This window comes from Rhinopithecus bieti, unplaced genomic scaffold (assembly GCF_001698545.2).
Source record: "Rhinopithecus bieti isolate Rb0 unplaced genomic scaffold, ASM169854v2 scaffold_35609, whole genome shotgun sequence".
In the NCBI taxonomy this organism is placed as follows: Eukaryota; Metazoa; Chordata; class Mammalia; order Primates; family Cercopithecidae; genus Rhinopithecus; species Rhinopithecus bieti.
In genome coordinates this window covers 655384-674408 of record NW_016815004.1, presented here as the reverse complement: position 1 = coordinate 674408, position 19025 = coordinate 655384, and the positions used below count along the sequence as shown (strand labels likewise).

Below are 19025 nucleotides of genomic sequence, written 5' to 3'. Positions count from 1 at the left end.
AAAAAAAAAAAAAAAAAAAAAAAAAAAAAAAAAAACAACAACAACAACAAAAAAACGAAAGGTCTAAAGTGATACAAAATGATATTTTTGTCTCCTTTGCTTGACAGCCTTTCAGATTCCTGAGCCTCAGTTTCTCATCTGTAAAACGGGAATAATATGCTTTGTCTGACCCTAGGGTTACTGTGAGGATTAAATTAATAATAAAGTACTTAGTAGAGGTGCCTAGGAGTCAGTAAATGTTAGTTATCTTCAATAAATACTAGTTTGTTTCCTTCCTTACCTAAGACCCTTCTCTGTGCTAAAGATCCTTAGCCTAAAATTGAATTCAATAAGTCAGTCTAACCCAAATAGTGCAGGGTGCAATGAGTTGCCATCTTCAAATGAAATCATCTATTGCTTAATTGGCATTTGTAGTAAATACACAGAAGTTAACTAAAAACCTCACCTCCATACCCCGTGTGCTTTGCTGTCAAGCAAAGGAGACAAAAATAAAGGTAGGCTTTATTAATTTTTTAATTATGCAGTTAAGCATTTCTTGAATCTGAATTTCTTTTTTCTGTTGGCTTGTATTACTTAAAGCCTCTGTATGGTTTGCAGTTAGATAGATGTTTTCATCTTATGTCATTCATCATGTTAATTCTACTTTTCAGTTTTGTGTCACCTACACATTTGCTGAGTTTATTCACCAGACATTCAAGTCACTGACAACAGATAGGACAAGTCCTTTTGCTATGACCGTGGTACCTCTAGAAACCTGTGGCACAGTAGAAATGGTCCTGGATTTTTGGAGGCTGGTTTTGGAGTCTGGCTCTGATACCTATTAGCTTTGTGACCTTGAGAAACTTATTTTCAGTATCAATAAAATGAGGTAACATCTGCCTTTCAGGGTGGTTGTTAAAATTCAAAGTAATGAAAGCACCAAGTACAATACTGGCTGGAAATCTAGTTGGCCTTCAGTAGATTTTGCTTGAACTAATGAATTAGCTGGACTCAGCCCTTTCTTACCAAACTATTCTAGTCCATAGAGCAGTCTTCTCCATAAAGACATTATGAGAAAAATGTCTTGCTGAAAAGTAAAGATCTTGCATATTCCCTGATCTACCACAAAAGTAAATAACATTAGTTTAAAAATGAATGATTCTTAGCACATTGCTAGTTCCTAGAAATCCCCAGTCTTTCCCAACCCCCATTGTTCCTTGTTTAATGTTTAAGTTTGAATTTTGCTAGAGATAGATGTCAAACTATTAGTCTGTAAAGTCTAGGAATTCTAATTCTTTCCTTTAGCTTTGAATATTAAAATAAACACACTGGGGAAAAAAGTTGTGTTTGAATCTCTAGCCTCTTGAGGCTGCCCTGCTCCATGTTTTTCCAGAGGTTGCCAGGATAGTTCTGTGCTGACATCCGCAGCTTCTCTTGGTACCCTGGAATATCACCAGAATGTCAAGGCATGGATTCTTTTAAAGTGACCTCTTCTTCTTGCACCTTAGTTCTCTCTTAGTGAGGTTTCCATGCTTTCCAGCTTGAAATCATTTGCTTTTAAGGGAGCAAAACAGTTGCTGAGCAGTTTTGTTTTCTTTCTCATTAGTTAATACGCCATCTATCCTTGGATTTGAGAATTTTAAAATGAGCCTTTCTTACTACACTTTCCGTATAGTAAGTATACTATGCACAACATGCACTAAGTCGGTGGTTGAGAAACAGAACCACTCAAGGTGTTATAATGTTGAAAGTTTTGGCAGTAGTAAATAACTCTAATCAGTACCTCACATGTGAAGAGCCTTGTATTTTAAGAATGAATTTATTCCTTGTAAGTTAAAAGTTGTGAAACTAGGAGTGTTTCACAAGGGGCTGAAGGTAACATAAATTACTGAAGCTGAATGGGAGGGAGTAACAGATATGTGACCCCAAGAGTGAATGCCTAGCTTAGAAGTATTCTAATTCAGAACAGTTGCAACACTGCACTGGCCCAACAAAACACTGGCCCAAGCACTACTGCAAGTTTGTAGCCTTTGCATGTAAACAGCCTGCAAGAGGCAGAACTATGTAAATGTCACTGTTTTATTCCCAACATCTAACATACTACAGGCATATGGAGAGTTGACAAATGGGAAAACTTTAATAAGCATTCGTTAGTCGCCTTGATGTAGAGAACTGTTCTGTACAAAATAAAGAAAAAAATAAACTCCTGCCTTTGGGGAATATCTAATCTCATTTGGGGAGACAGCATTTATACATTAAAGACGAGACTTCAGTTCAAGAACAGAATTCTGAGGAAGGGTGGGAAGAGGACTGGAAAGTCTGCAGGAAGGAGATGTGGCTTCCCCTATCCTCAAAGATAGTACTTGGGTTTAAGTAGGGAACAGGGAAAAGGGTGCTGGGTGGAGATAAAGGCGAGGTGGTGTGTTTCAGCTTAAAGGAGGACTAGGAGTAGGAAATGAGCATGGGTGAGCCAAGGAGATTCACGTGATGGGAGAGGAAATTTCCTTGTATTAGTGAGAAATTAAGTCCATTGGGTAAAAACAGAGCTTTAAAAAAATGTTTATATTAAATGTACCTCTCTTCCCCCCGAGACACTGTACTGTTGGCCACAGAAAATAGGAACCCTACAATAACTCCTTAGGTAAAGAAGTGGAGTATATGGATCATGAAAGAACTATGAAACTTTAAATGGCAAAATTTTCTGAATTCTTGGTCCTCTGACCTAGAGTCCTAGTGAATTTGAACACTATGTTCTTCCACGTTTCTATACCAGAGTGATGATTCTTTTCAGTGCTCGAAATTACATATACTGCTGCCTAGAACTTAATTCAGTGCATAGCACTTAACACTTTTATTAATTTATGCCTCCTACTTGTTCTAAAATGAAGTGGTTTTACTAAAGACTAATAGAAATTGAATCTGTAGGGGAGGAAAAAAAGCTCTTCTACCCTCTTAGGTTTGTGACCAAGGCCTGTGAATCAAACTGATAAAAGAGTAATGGCATAAATAGAACAGATTTAAACACACATATGCACAGGAGTTTGCAAAAGAAATGTGACTCAAGGAGGTGGTTAGAATTTGCGGCTTATCTATCAACTTAACAAAATGATAAAGCGGGGAGAGGTTCTAGATCAGGTTTTCTTAACTAGTTGGTCAGAGCTCCTTTTCATTTTTCTGTGAGGATTTATATTATGGTGCTGGAGGAATTGCTGCAGATTGAAGGTCAACATTCATGGTCATAAATAGGAGTGGCCAGATGAAGCCACCTGGTAGCCAGAGTGAAGCCCAGAAGGGCTTAGGGAAATACTTGCTTGTGTATGTGTGTGGTTTTTATCCTCTACCTGGAGGACCTGGTAAATAAGATGAAGTATTGATACCTGGACTTAAGACATGTATCACCTGTTCAACAGTTAGTCTATCTCTAATTGTTCAAAATCCTAAATTACTGTTGTCATTCTTAGATTATACTTCTCTTTCCTCAATTATAATCTGGAGATATAATAGAACACTTAATAATTAGATGTTAGTAGCTTTAGGAGACAATCTGGAGAGATAAGGAATGGAAATAACACAGAACATGTTCCATGTTCCAAGGAAGTTCTAGATGCTTTACATATAGAATCACAATTTTTATTTTTCTGAGATGGAGTCTTTGCTCTGTCACCGAGGCTGGAGTGCAGTGGTGCGATCTCGGCTCACTGCAACTTCTCCCTCCCACGTTCAAATGATTCTCCTGCCTCAGCCTCCCTAATAGCTGGGATTACAGGCGTGTGCCACCACACCCAGCTGATATTTTTATTTTTATTAGAGATGGGGTTTCACCATGTTGGCCAGGCTGGTCATGAACTCCTGACCTCAGGTAATCCACCCACTTCGGCCTCCCAAAGTGCTGGGATTACAGGTGTGAGCCCCCGTGCCCGACCAAAATCACAATTTTTAGATGACTGAGGTAGAGCCGTTTACAGATAAAATCATACCATACCGCTTTATTCAGGTTTATTAGAATCTCAAACATTGTCTCATTTCTTAACAAGGTTATTTTCTCTGCCTCTCTATTGAGAAATTTTGGCCCCAAGAGTGACCACATGGAGTCATCCTGAGCCCGTCCTGTCAGTGAGCAGCTGTACACTGTGTGTGCTCTAAGTGCCTGAGGACGAAACCAAATTCTCCGTTTCTAAGGACCCTATAGTAGTGTTCTTTTGGTAACCTTCATACTGACCAAAGTCATATTTACAGTATTTTGTAGCTTTTACTTTTTGGTGAAAGACAAAGAACATTATGTTTAAATTGTGTCCATTTCTGTTTGCCTGTTTAACCAATGTCATTGGATCCTGCTGTGAATTTATAGTCCAAGTGAATGATTCTCAATACTCCCAGTACAAAGACTTCCATTTACTGTCCAGTTTTCAGAGCCCTACAAGAAAGTATATTCTTTCTCCGTATCCATTATTAGAGAACACATAATGACAAACATGTTACTAGAAACTGAGTTACGTATATTTTTTATAAACTTATTTTTTATTTTTATTTTTTTTTGAGCCTGAGTCTATCACCCAGGCTGGAGTGCAGTGGCTCACTGCAAGCTCCGCCTCCCAGGTTCAAGCGATTCTCATGCCTCAGCCTCCTGAGTAGCTGGAATTACAGGCACCTGCCACCACACCTGGCTGATTTTTGTATCTTTAGTAGAGGCAGCTTTTCACCATGTTGGCCAGGCTGGTCTCGAACTCCTGTCCTCAGGTGATCTGCCCGCTTTGAGTTATGTTTTAATGAATTGGTATTTCTATTAATCACATCTACACTGAAATTGGAAAGACTGAAATTGGAAAAATGGGAAAGAAAAAAAAATATGTATATATGTATATATATATGCATAAAACTTTTTGGAAGACCATAACATGGTTTTTATTAGATATTTACATTAATTCAGGTGAGACCAATTTTAAGCCATAACTTGAGATATAAGGCATCTTAGAAACCTGTGTAAAGGCTTAAGAATATGACATAAAATGGGACAATGGTAAAATAAACCATCTCTGTTAATCTAGTGTTTAAGATGGACTTCTTGGGAGGTAGCAGCCTATGCGTTTACAGAGCAGATTTTAGAAGTTACTTTTTTTTTTTTTGGCTAGTTTTGTGTTTGGGTCCAGCTCATGTCCAAATTGTGACCTTTTTGTGATACCTTCCACTGGCATATTCCCAAGAAATTTACTCCTTTTGATGACACTGCACCCAGAATGGAGGAACACAGCTACAAAATGAACTACAAAGAATGGGCTAGCCAGGCATGATGGCTCACACCTATCATCCCAGCACTTTGAGAGGCCAAGGCAGAAGGATCAGTTAAGGCCAGGAGTTCATAACCAGCCTGGACAACATGGCAAGACCCTGTCTCTACAAAAAATATAAAAATTTACCTGGGCATGGTGGCATGTACCTATAGTCGCAAGTACTCAGGAGGCTGAAGCCAGAGGACAGTTTGAACTCAGGAGTTTGTAAGGCTGCTGTGAGCCACAACTGGCCACTGTACTCCAGCCCAGGCGATGGACTGAGATCCTGGCTCTAGGAGGAAAAAAGGTGGGGAGTTGCAGTAAATCACATTTTCTCTTTGACGGACCCAACAGAAGCCCCAGTTGTTGCTAGATCTCTTCCTGAGGATAGTGTCAGGGCTCACTCTATATTTTTAGTGCTTTGAGGGTTCAAATAACATTGAAACACATAAAGGGGCGTTCTTTTCGTTATGTATGACTGTAATGTGTATGTATGTGTCTGTGCATTGTGATTTGAGGGGTAGGGGTCAGAGTTTCCCCTGACTTCCCTCCTGAGTACTTGCGACTATAGGTACATGCCACCATGCCCAGGTAAATTTTTATATTTTTTGTAGAGACAGGGTCTTGCCATGTTGTCCAGGCTGGTTATGAACTCCTGGCCTTAACTGATCCTTCTGCCTTGGCCTCTCAAAGTGCTGGGATGATAGATGTGAGCCATCATGCCTGGCTAGCCCATTCTTTGTAGTTCATTTTGTAGCTGTGTTCCTCCATTCTGGGTGCAGTGTCATCAAAAGGAGTAAATTTCTTGGGAATATGCCAGAAATTTCTTGGGAATATGCCACTCCTGGCTGGGAGTGGTGGGTGGAAGGGCACTGTTAGATGTTATTACTTACAGCCTGAATAAATTATATTCTCTTTCTCCTTTTGATTGTTAATTTTGGAAGCACTTACATTCTATGGACACAGGTTCCAAACACATAGTAGACACTCAATATAGACTGGTTGGATGGTTAAGGGATGCTCTGATAGTTTTTTGGTGTATCTTGAGAACTAAGGTATAAAAAGTTGATTTAAATATTTTTGAGAAACTGTGTTTTTTAAACATTTTATATTTCTGTAATTAGCCAGTTAAAATGACAAGAAGGCCAAAACACTTTTCCTAGTTGATCTGCACCATTTAATGTATCACACCTTCAACTGATGACCATAGTAACTTCCCAAATGAATAAGACTAAACATTAATTCAGGATAGCTGATCGCACCTGTTAAGGCTAATCTTAGCTGCCTAGCCACTGACTTGCATTAATGGCTAACATTTTTGAAACTTTATTTCCTCCTTATGAATCAACTATCTTATTAGAAGTGATTGAAAGTATACAAAGTCTGTTCTTCAATGGTGTGCAGGCTTGTACTGTAATTGCCTTTTAAGTATTTAAAGTTCTGTATTGTAACTGCCTTTTAAGTATTTAAAAGTATTTAAACAGCTGCTACCATGAACAGTAGATGCTGCACATGAACCTTTTTGCCCCCCTGGCCCTTACTTTAAGGATCATGCTTTTTTATTCATGGTAAAACTTAAGAGGCTTCTGTGGGATGGAAACTATAGCATGAAAATCTGATTAACAAATATGTGGTGGCAGTTTACTAATCCCATTCAATTAAGGCAATTGCATCTTCTCAACATGCCACGAGCAATTCCATTAGATAGCTAGTTACTGGAGCAGATGATTACCTAATTACATGAATATATCAGTGTCATTTTTCCCAACACAGGACTTGAAGGCTAGATTTGACAGCTAGTCCTGGAGCAGTAGTACCCAGAGACCTGTTTGGGAGACTGGGAAGGTCTGGGCCATCATGTTCTTGCTGATAGTCCAGAGATCAGGTCAAGGACAGGGGCAATGAAAAGAGAGAAACAGAGACCCTGGGAAGGAGCTATCTTGGTCTTTACTGGCAAGAATTAACTTCAGAGTTGGGACAGAGGTTCTATAAGTTCAAGAAAGAGAAAAAGTTACACTTAAAAACATAGGCTGGACTGGATAAAGTACTGTTGGAGCACTGACAGCTCCATTCTTATTTGCCATGTGAACTCCGGGTCAGCAAGTGGAAGAGCTAGACCTATCTGCCTGTTTCATCTATTAGATGGGAAGAGATGATAAACAACATAAATTAGTAAGCAGATTTGATAAGTAACTGAAGAACGGTTGTTTTCTATACTTGATATGGCTAAACCATCTGAAGGTTAACAACATAAATATTTTACTATCTAGGTATTTTTGATGTCCTATACTCTAGAAATATGTGCAAATTAAAGTGTGGTGGGGATGAAGTATTACTAATCTGGTTCCTTGGATAAGGTTATAGATCCCTCTCCCTACTCTACCCTCCTTAGCTACAAGTTCAGGAACAGCACAATAAAGGACAGAAGACTCTCACATCCAATTTCAAATTGGTTTCTCATTTATTGCCATCATTCTAAATCAAAGCATTCTACCTGTTCCCAAAGGAAGTGACAGATAAATAAAGCCCTTTACCTGGCAACTGGAAGAACTAGAAGTAGGCTTTTGTTCTTCGGTAGGCCCAGAAGACTATGACCACTGAGTTGGGCTGGTTTTAGGCTGGGGCAGAAAGGAAGCAGCAGGCCTCACACTGGAATCCTCCAGCACAGGGAGCTAGTCTGCTCTGGATGCTGCCCATAGACAGTCTTTTTCAGATAAAATACATCAGTCCCCTGGATTTAGGTGCCCCAGAATGTTCTCAAAAACTGTTCTTATACTTTTAAAGTAAAAATTACAGTGAAATACAGTACACAGATGTTAAAGGTACGATCCAACATGTTTTAACAAACATATACCTCATTAACATACCAATTAAGATACAGAATATTTTTAATAGCCTAGAAAGTATTTCAGGGCCTCTTCCAAACAGTCCTTACTACCTCCCACCCAAAGGGAATCACTATTATGATTTTCTATTCATAGGGTCACTATTGTCCAATCTTGAAATTCACATAAGATCCATCTTTTTTATCTGGCTCAACATGTCTGAGATTCATCCATGTGGTTTGACATACCAATAGTTCATCTTTTTTTATTGTCAAGCTATGTTCCATTTTAAGGATATCCCCAATTTGTTTATCCATTTGATTTGCCTACTGATGGACATTTGGGTTGTTTCCAGCTTTGGCTATTGTGAATAAAGAGGCTATGGATGTTGGTATACAGATTTTTAAAATACCTATGATTCCATTTGTCTTAGATATCTAGAGATGAAATGGCTGGTTCACAGGGTAAGTGCATGGTTAACTTTTTAAGAAACAGAGTGCTGGGATTTTGATTGGACTTTTAGAATCCATTTGTCAATGTCTACAGAAAAGCCTGCTAGAATTTTGCTGAATATACAATTTCTTTAATTGATGGAGAGCTATCAGATTTTCTTCTTGTGCCAATTTTGGTAATTTGATATTGGCATAAAATTGTTTATATTCCTGTTTGCCTTTTAAATGTATATAGATGTCATAATACCCATTACACATCTTAATATGTGACTTATTTTTCTTGATCAGTCTGTATAGAGATGTATCTATTAGATATTTTTAAAGAACCAGCATTCATTCTGTTGTCTCTATCGTATGCTGATTTCTGTTCTTACCTATTTCTGTCTACTTATATTGGGTTTAATTTGCTTTTCTTTTTTAAGCTTAAGGTAAAAGCTTATATCACTGATTTAAACTTTTCTGTTATAAGCATTTAAATATATAAATTTATTTCTAAGCTCTAATTAATGCATTTCAAAATTCTGATGTTTCGGCTTTCGTTTAGTTGAAAATATATTTTAATTTCTCCTGTGATTATCTTCTTTGTCCCATGGGTTACTTAGAAATATGTTTAGTTTCCCAATATATGAGGCTTTTCTAGGTATTTTACTATCTGGGGTGGTTGGAAAATATACTGTGTAATGTTTTAAGCCTTTGCAATCTGCTGAGACTATCAATAGTCTATCTTGGTGAATGTTCCATATGCAGTCGGTAAGAATATGTAATAGTTGTTGGGTATAGTGTTCTGTGAATATCAACTCAAGTTGGAGCATAATGTTGTTCAGAATGCGTATTATTTTTTCTTTGAATATTCTAGTAATGTTTTAAGTCTCCAGCTATGCTTCTGGGTTTCTTTGTCAGTTTTAAGTTGTGTATCTTTTATAGATAGCATATAGTGGGTGTATTTTTTAAAAAATAATACTGTTTTTCAGAGTAGTTTTAACAGAAAAATGGAGCAGGAAATACAGTGTTCCCACATATCCTGTGTACACACACACGCGCAGCATCTCCCACTAGACACATCACAATCACCTGAAGTCCACATTATATTAGAATTCATTCCTGGTGTTGTACAATCTATGGTTTTTGACAAATGTATGACAGAAATCTGTTATTAGTATCATATAGAATAGTTTCATTGCCTTAAAAATTGTCTGGTCCACCTATTCATCTCAGCCTCTTCCATAACCCTTGGCAACCACTGGTCTTTTTACTGCCTCCAGAGTCTTGCCATTTCTAGAATGTCATATAGTTGTAATCATACAGCATGTACCCCTTTCAGATTGGCTTACCTTAGTAATGAGCATTTGAGGTTCCTCCTTTTCTTTCCATGGCTGGATTATTAATTTTTGAGATGGAGTCTTGCTCAGTCACCCAGGCTGGAGTAGAGTGGTGCAATCAATCTTAACTTACCACAACCTTCAATTCCAACTCCTGGGCCTGAGCGACCTCAGCTTCCTGAGTAGCTAAAACTGTAGGTGTGCACCACCATGCCTGGCTAATTTTTTTCATATTTATTTTTTTTGTAGAGATGGGGTCTTGCTATGTTGCCTAGGCTGGTCTTGAACTCCTGGGCTCAAGTGATACTCGCCTCAGCCTCCCAAAGTGCTGGGATTGTAGGCATGAGTGAGTATGCCCAGCCTAACTCATTTATTTTTAATGCTGAACGTATTCCATTGTTTAGATGTACCACAGTTTACTCATTCACCAAGAAGGACATCTTGCTTGCTTCTAAGTTTTCAAAGTTATGAATAAAGCTGCTACAGACATCCATGTGCAGATTTTTGCATGGATTTAAGCATTCAACTCACTGGGTTGAATACCAAGCATAACTGTTGGATCGTATAGTAAGAATATGTTTAGTTTTGTAAGAAACTGCCAAACTGTCCTCCCAAGATAACCGTACCATTTTGCATTCTCACTAACGATGAATGAGAGTTCTGTTGCTTTTGCCATTATCTCACTGTTTAAATTTACAATTCCTGAATTACATGATGCTGAACATTTTTCCATACGTTTATGTACCATCTATATGTAAGAAGACTTCGGTGAGGTGTCTGTCCAGATCTTCTGCCCATTTTTCAATTAGCTTGTTCATATTTGTATTGCTAACTTTTAGAAGTTCTTTGTATACTTTAGATCTTTTATCAAATATGCTTTTACAATATTTTCTCCCAGTCTGTGGCTTGTCTTCTCATTTTCTTGACCATGTCTTAAACAGAGCAGATTTTTAGTGAACTCCCACTTATCAATTATTTCTTTAACACATCATGCCTTTGGCACTGAATTTAAAAGGTTGTCACCAAACCTAAGGTTATCCACATTGCCTCCTATGTTATCTTCTAGGAGTCCTATTTTATATTTAGGTCTGTGATCCATTTCAAATTAATTTTGTGAAGGATTTAAGATCTGTGTCCAGCTTTTTTTTTTTTTTTTTTTTTTTTTGGCATATGGATGATTTGGTTGTTCCAGCGCTCGTTGAAAAGACTATATATGTGTGGTTTGGATTTTTAAACTAGTCTGATCATCTCTGCCTTTCAATTGTTATTTTAGTCCATTTTCTTTCAGGTAATTATATATAGAAGGCTTTTTCATATGGTGGTTTTCTAATTGTCCCTCCCAACCCCCATGTTCTTCCTTTCCTGTCTTCTTCTGGGTTAAACGTGTCTAATTCCTTTCCTCAGAAGTCATACTTGCATTATCTCTTTAGTGGCTGCTGCTCTATTTTTAAAATCTTTTCCCTCCATTTTTCAGATTGGACACATCTATAGATTTATGTTCAAGTTCACTAATCCTATCTTTTCCAACATTCAGTAGTCCACACAATGAATTTTTCATTTCATGTCTTGTACATTTCAGTTATTGATTTTCCATTTTTATTTTAAAATTTCCATTTCTCTGAAATTCTTTTTTTGTTCACTAGTTTTTTCCTTTATTTTCTTGGGCATACTTAAATAGCTACTTTAAAGTTCCTTTATTAATTTCTATTAAGAAATGCTGGGTCTTTTTTTTTTCTTGATTATGGGTCAGATTTTCCTGCTTCTTTGTATGGCTAGTAATTTTTTAATTGAACGGTAGGCACTGTGAATAATAACTTGTAAGGCATCTGACTTATGTTATCTTTCTTTAAATGGTATTGTTTTATTTCTTGCTAAAGGGGACTATTTCTGTTTGAACTTAGTCAAATGTGGTCCATAGGGTGGCTGCCTATTTTTGTAAATGAAGTTTTATTGGCTATAGCCATGGCCATTTGTTTAATATTAATGTATTATCTGGCTTCTTTTGTGCTATAATAGCAGAGCTGAGTAGTTGTGACATAGACCCTATGTGTCTTAGTCCATTCAGGATGGTATAACAAAATACCAGAGACTAGTATGGAGTATTTATATGACTGAGTGTTTATCACTAACACAGATTTATTTCTCATGGTTCTGGAGGCTGGGAAGTCCAAGTTTAAGGCATGAGCATATATGGTATCTTGTGAAGGCCTGCTTTGTGGTTCATAGCTTTTCAGTGTGGCCCCACATGTCAGTAGGGGCAAGGGAGCTCTCTGGGGTCTCTCTTATGAGAGCACTAATACTCTAATATCACCCAAAGCCCCCACCTCCAAATACCACCACATTGGGGATTAGGTTTCAATATATGAATTTGGAGAAGCCACAAACATCCTAGCTCACAAGCCTAAGTCATAGCCCTTTAAGAAAACACTTGCCAACCGTTGCATAGGGTATGCTACTGATTCCTAAGGTGTCACATTTCTTGAGTAGTAACTAAATACAGAAGTGTTCAATGAGATCGCTCCACTCAGGCTGCAATTCCAAGGATTCTAAGTACTGTATAACTTCTGGTGTCACTGTTCAACCCTTAAGTCCTAGAGGAAGTAATCGTTTGCTAAGATTTTGCAGAGCCTCATCCTGGACATGCACATCCCAGTACCTTTGACAAGTCTCATGCAGATTTCTGCCTCTCTTCCCAATCTTGAACTCTATCTTATAAATTTCAGCTGTTTTAGTAATCCAAACCTCTGTTCCATCAGAGTTGCCACTCTCTGACTCTCCTGGGGCTCAACTCCCATGGTAATGCTGGAAAATACCCCCAGGTAGAATCCCACAATGACCATCGGGGGGATTTAACATCTTGTGTTTTTCTTCTCTCAGGGATCACAGTCCAGTGTTGCTTGTTGCTCTATGCCTGAAAATACATGGCATCATATATTTTGTCCAGTTTTAAAACTGGTTTTGGCAAATGCACAAATCTGGCACTAGTTACTTTGTTAGGGTAAGAAAAAGCTGTTTCTGCAAAACAAAAGGTCTTAAAAAACACAGAATATTCTGATGGTTCCACTGACAGCCTTTCATTTATCTGACACTCATTGAGTTCTCTAAGTAATTTTTTTCAGGTTAACCATGTCCAGTTCCCTTAACCATCACTCACAGTAAAAAATAGACACTACAAAAAATCATAACATGGTGATGATGAACAACCAAGACAGTCCCCATCTTCAGTTCAGGCTAGTAAGCAAGACAGACACCACATATATCTGTTTCCTTTTTAAAATTAACGTCTCTGAGTTTGCGGCATGAAGCAGGGCATACGGAACTAAAGGCAATTAAAAGCAGAAGACTGCCTTTCCTTTCTTACTCTCATATCACTCTTATTAGGGGTAGGAACAGATACAGTATTATGAGAAACTGGGTAGAATTTATAGAATAATATATGGTGGTAGACCTGGCAAACATCACCTCCTCTGGACATCTTTAATTACAAACTATTAAAAAAATGAATTAGATGCACGCAAGCTTTTGCCTTAAGATCAGTGGTTTCAGGCCAGGCACAGTGGCTCATGCCAGTAATCCAGGCACTTTGGGAGGCTAAGGTGGGCAGATCACTTGACCCCAGGAGTTCAAGACCAGCCTGGACAAAATGGCAAAACCCTGTCCCTACAAAAAATTAGCTAGGCATGGTGGCTTGTGCCTGCAGGCCAGCTACCCAGTAGGCTGAGGTGGGAGGATCACTTGAACCCAGGAGGTCCAGGCTACAGTGAGCCATGATTGCATCCTTTACTCCAGCCCGAGTAACAGAGTAAGACCCTGTCTCAAAAAAAAAAGTGTTTTCAGAAACAAATTTTAGAATTTTAGAGCTATTTTTAGTCCCAAAACTAAGATACAGTCAGGGACCATTAATCTCATTCATAGAGATTACCTGTGCTTCTTACAGGTTAGTCCTCTTTAAAATGAAGTTGGTCTTATATTGTGTTAGTTATCCTTAAGTCCCTTAAGAGAAGTTCATTCTGTGATAACACACACTTGGGAGGCTTAGAAGGCACGTCACAAACATTGTCATCTATTTACTGACCAAACATCAAACAAGGGTAGGAATGATATATTTAGGAGGAAAAACCTTTAACTTTAATCTGAGCTTTTGTACAATTTCACAAGGAACAGTCAGAAGGAAAAATAGGTGGCTTTGCTATATGTAACCTATATTGTTTAGAAGTGGCACTAGAGTAAAGCAAACATTGTTTACTACTCTTTTAGTTGTAAATATGTGACCAGGGGATAAAGCCAGACTCTTACAGTAGTCGCAGGTCTGTAGGCTCATGAGGTTTCGGGAGGAACAAATTTTGATGTGCTTGTTTTGCTTGACAGTATAGATCAGGACTCAGCAAACATTTTCCGTAAAGGGTCAGACAGTAAATATTTTAAGCTTTGTGGGGCACATAGCCTGTCACAATTATTCACTTCTGCTGTCGTAGTATGAATGCAGCCACGGACACATGTAAACACGTGAGCATGGCTGTATAAAAATAGGTAGCTGGAATTTGGCCCAATGGTTTGCTAACCCTTGGTATAGATAAATCTAAGCTAGCAAAAATTGAATTGTTTTCAGTTTTATAAAATTTGCAAGATCTTGAAAACATATTTTCCTATTTTGCAAGTTGCCATTTTATTGAGTGATTATCTTTTCTTCCACTGGTAAGATAAAGCTGTTTGTTTTACCTCAGATTTCTTCGATGTGACCAAAGTGATGGAAGGATTTTTACATGCCACTCAATCATACACTATTTTGCATTCTGTAACTTCAAAATGAAACCTACCTTCTCTTGACAGGTAAACACTACACGTGAAGAGTGGTGAAAGGGAACATTGAATACTGAAGTGGCCTGGAGAGGGAAAGCACTGGTCAACATCACATGGACAAATTTCATTGTTTTCTAAAGATGGCCTGGAAGTAGTCTGCCACTGCTTCCTCCACAAACAGCTCTTCATAACATGGGCTGCATGAAATCAAAGCAAACTTTCCCATTTCCTACCATATATGAAGGTGAGAAGCAGCATGAGAGTGAAGAACCCTTTATGCCAGAAGAGAGATGTCTACCTAGGATGCCTTCTCCAGTTAATGTCAAAGAGGAAGTGAAGGAACCCCCAGGGACCAATATTGTGATCTTGGAATATGCACACCGCCTGTCTCAGGATATCTTGTGTGATGCCTTGCAGCAATGGGCATGCAATAACATCAAGTACCATGACATTCCATACATTGAGAGTGAGGGGCCTTGAGGCTGTAGGATGACAACACTTTGACTGTGGAGGTGCTAGTTTGAATACATGCGACAAAAGCAAAAACTGGTGTGAAAAAGTACAAATACTTATCTGGATTTAAAAATGTGTCTACGATAATGTCACTAGTATAAGAACACCTAGGATGAAATGCATTTTAAGTACTTCTATGTTAACAACAATTTCTCTCTGTTTAGTCTTAGATTTTAGTCATCTGAAGGGCTGAACAGAGGTCCTGTGATACCCAATAATCAACTGAATGTCATAGCACTTCTTCCTAAGTAATGGCATCACCAAAGAAAATGCTAAGGAATAAAAACTGCCCCAAATTCCAATGGTTATTTTAAAGGTTTTTAAAATGACAATTTTGTTAATTTATACCCAAAAAAGTCCAGATATGAAAAGGGCTTTTTCTAAAATTTCTTGGCACGGGAATGGCACTCAAATCATAGTGATTAACAGTAAGTCTTGTTTGTCAAGGATCTCTACTTCTTGACACAAATGAACCCTGTCTTTAATAAGATATTTATTTTTGTAGATGAGAAGTGTAACTACCACCTTGGACCTCAGGGCCCTAATTACAGCTGTTATTGGACAACTCAGACTTTGCCGACTTTGTGCCTAAAGCCATCTTAAAGATAACAGTTTATAGAAGCCATGACATTAGTGTTTATTGCATTGAATTAAGAAGCCCAGTAATATAACTATACAAGAAAACAAGTATGGGTACCGTTTATAAAGAGCAATCCAGTGAATCTTAAAAATAACAGAAACTTAAGTCTGCAAGGTAGAAAGTTTCAGTTTTAATTGTGTGTTTATTAAGCTTTACTGTCTCAGAGGTACAGAGAGCTGGAATATGGGCATTTATTCCCAGTTTTTTCTTGACTAGTGAGGCGGTCGCCATTAAAATTACTGAGACCAGATGATGCATGAAGATTTACAGTTGTATTGCAAAACAGAAAAGATAAAACTGTCCTCTGAGGAGAGTACTCGTTTTCTGGGTTTTTGTTATTTTTTAGTGGTAACACAAGCCTATAGGGCATTTATAGTCACCTATTATACCGTTTCCATAAGCCTAGCTACCTTTTAGGAAAGCTATTTTTTCTTTTCATTTTACTGTCACGGCACATACACACCTTTTTGTTTTAAAGGATTAAGTACTGTTTGAAGATCAGTGGTAACAGAAAATTTAGAAAGGGGAAGAAGAAATTAAGACATAACTTGTTGGAAAATTAAGAGTTGACTTTCTAGAATTATCTTTTCATCAAGATTTGGTACACTATGAGTTTAAATGGAAAGGAAATTATTTAAGCCTGTGTGTGTTAGATCCACAATACACCACTAGTATTGAAAATATAAAGGTTAAAAAAAGGCTTATTACCTCTTTAATGAGATAAATATGTATTTGTCTTGTAAGCAGGCAGAAAATCTACCTCTAATTTTAACACTAATACTTTGAAACCCACAATCAAATACAGTGAATTCTCCAAGTTACATGAGCAAGGAAAACATTATTTGAAATATGTCATATTTCAGTTGCCTTTGGACACGTCATCATTCAACTCTAATTTTACCAAGTCCCGGGATTTGTACTGTCCCATTGTACTTGCAATCTACGATTTATATAATAGAAAAACAACCAAACCCATTCATACAAGGATGTGAAGTTATAAGGTTAAGGGCAGAAAGTTTCCCGTAAGTATAAAACATTTCCAGGTCATGAAGAGTAGTTTAGGTTGAGTGACAAAAGCATAGGTGTGGTTGTTTTTCATTCATTTTGCATCTCACACTGAGACATTTTTTGCTGCAAGGTCATTTGCTGCTTAAAATGTACGATTAGGTATATAAAATAAGTACAATGGTGAAAACACAAAGCCACATAAAGCAGCATGTCCCACTAAATTTTTCAGTGTACATAGGGACAGAAACAAGTGAGTTTTGGTTGTATCTAAATATTTTAATTTCAGGTTCCTTCTGTGCCCTGGGCCACTATTTCCCAGGGGTGTAACAGGGAATGCCTGCCAGATCCATATTAGCTAGAAGTCTGATCTCTGTTGCTGCCCTTCCTCAGCAACTATGGCAGTATAGTTTTATCACCAAGCACCATTCCCTTGTCCCTGAATCACATTTTAATAGAGTATGATATTTTGTGTACAATATTTCCAAAAAACTTATGTCTGAAATATATGCTGTATTATATGTCAACCCATGACATATATGAACTACAAGGCTTGAATAATCAGTGAGCTAGTAGATAAATCAAGACAGGAATAGATGGGAGAAAGATGAACAAACAAATGAATTTAAAAAGATGAATAAATGAATAAGAGATGAATAAACAAATTTACATTACATGTGACAGTTATCACGATATAGGTTGGCATTCATGACAAGATGGATGAGAATATCACTAATAGGATATCAGCCTTCTTTCATGGGTTTTACTTCAATTTGAAGGTCTTCCATGAACAATAAAATAGAGTAGAAGGACAGTCTGAGAAGGCAGGAGACATATAAAACAGATGACTGAAAGAATCTGAAAGACTACCTCCCGGAAAGGGAAACATTTGGAACATCCAATGTAACGGCAAATGGGCTTCTACCAGCACAACAAAGAACCTCCAGGTGGCAACTGTTGAAGCAGGTTATCAGAGAAAATAAATGTGCAAATTCCTTATTTACAACAACTCAACCCCACAAATATGCTTCACTGCTGCCTTCCCCAGTTGTCTCTTACGTACTTTTGTTACCTTTCAGTTACATGCCTTTGATCCTAAAATTCTCTACTTTTGTTGCCTTATCAGTTTGCAATCTGCCTGTGGTTATTAGCACTTAAAGCACAATTTTCAAGGGGACAAAAATAATTATCACCTCAGTCCCAAAAAAATAATTTCTGTCAAACTGCCTTATTAGTATTAAAAACAGACACACTGAACGAAGTAGCATGATACGCATATATTCTACTCAGTATCATTGGCCTTTTATTAGATGGGGAAACTACACTTTTGTATTACATAGTTTTAGAAATCAAAAGTTAGAGACTCTTTATAAGTAACGTCAAGGAACAGTAATTTAAAAACAAAGTTCTAACAAATACATTGTTTGCTTAATCACAATGACCTCATCTTGTATTTGAATGACTAAATAGGACATGTCTTCCTTGGAGCTATGGGCATTAGTTCAGAAGTACTACCTGCATCTTAATTTTCAAAACTCAAGTTTTATTAGCAAATCCTCTTCTAAGACTTAGCTATGAAGTGGTATATTTTTTCCAAATATTTTTCTGAAAACATTTGTTGTTGTAACTGCACAATAAAAGTCCAGTTGCAATTAAGTAGTGTGAGTTCTTATTTAACTGAAGCAAATGCTTTCTGACATTGTGTACTTTGAATTTTTTAACAATATAAAAGACATTTTCTGCATTGTTAATAAATACAGAAAACAAAAATCCATTTATACAAATAATTTCTTAGATCATTCAGGTCCAATTTAGGATCTTTAAGAGTATAAACGTAAATGTATCCAATATCATGGCATCTTTATTCCAGATCTGTTACTGAATTATTTGAAAGAAAAATGCTTCACGTAAAACAGAGTAAGAACTGAGAAAACATAAAGCAGTACCTTCTGGGCTGCCATTTCCTCATCTATGAGAAGGGTGCAGGACATGATCTTTAATGTCTTTTTCAGTTCTGTTGGCTTTTGTTCTTACAAACCTGAAGTTCTCTTAGTTTCTAAAGAGTATGGGATGAAGAAGAAACTATAACAAGTTACAAAAAATTTATTTTGTTTATAATTTGTTTATAAACAAAAATTACAAACAAAAAATTATAAATTTTATTTATAAACTTACTTTTAAAATTAAACAAAAATTACAAACAAAAAAATCATAAATTTTATTTT

At 37.2% G+C, this 19025-nt stretch overlaps 1 protein-coding gene across 3 annotated transcripts in view; it reads left to right on the top strand.

Annotated features, from left to right (window-relative positions):
• AKAP19 (A-kinase anchoring protein 19) overlaps positions 1–18456 on the top strand; it is a 64949-nt gene extending 46493 nt beyond the window's left edge. For all 3 annotated transcript variants that reach the window (XM_017852925.1, XM_017852923.1, XM_017852924.1), the window contains one exon: positions 14673–18456. In XM_017852925.1, the coding sequence (XP_017708414.1) occupies positions 14835–15122 (288 nt within the window). In that variant the 5' untranslated portion in view covers positions 14673–14834 and the 3' untranslated portion in view covers positions 15123–18456. The remainder of the gene's footprint in view (positions 1–14672) is intronic.
• Positions 18457–19025: the final 569 nt, after the last annotated feature.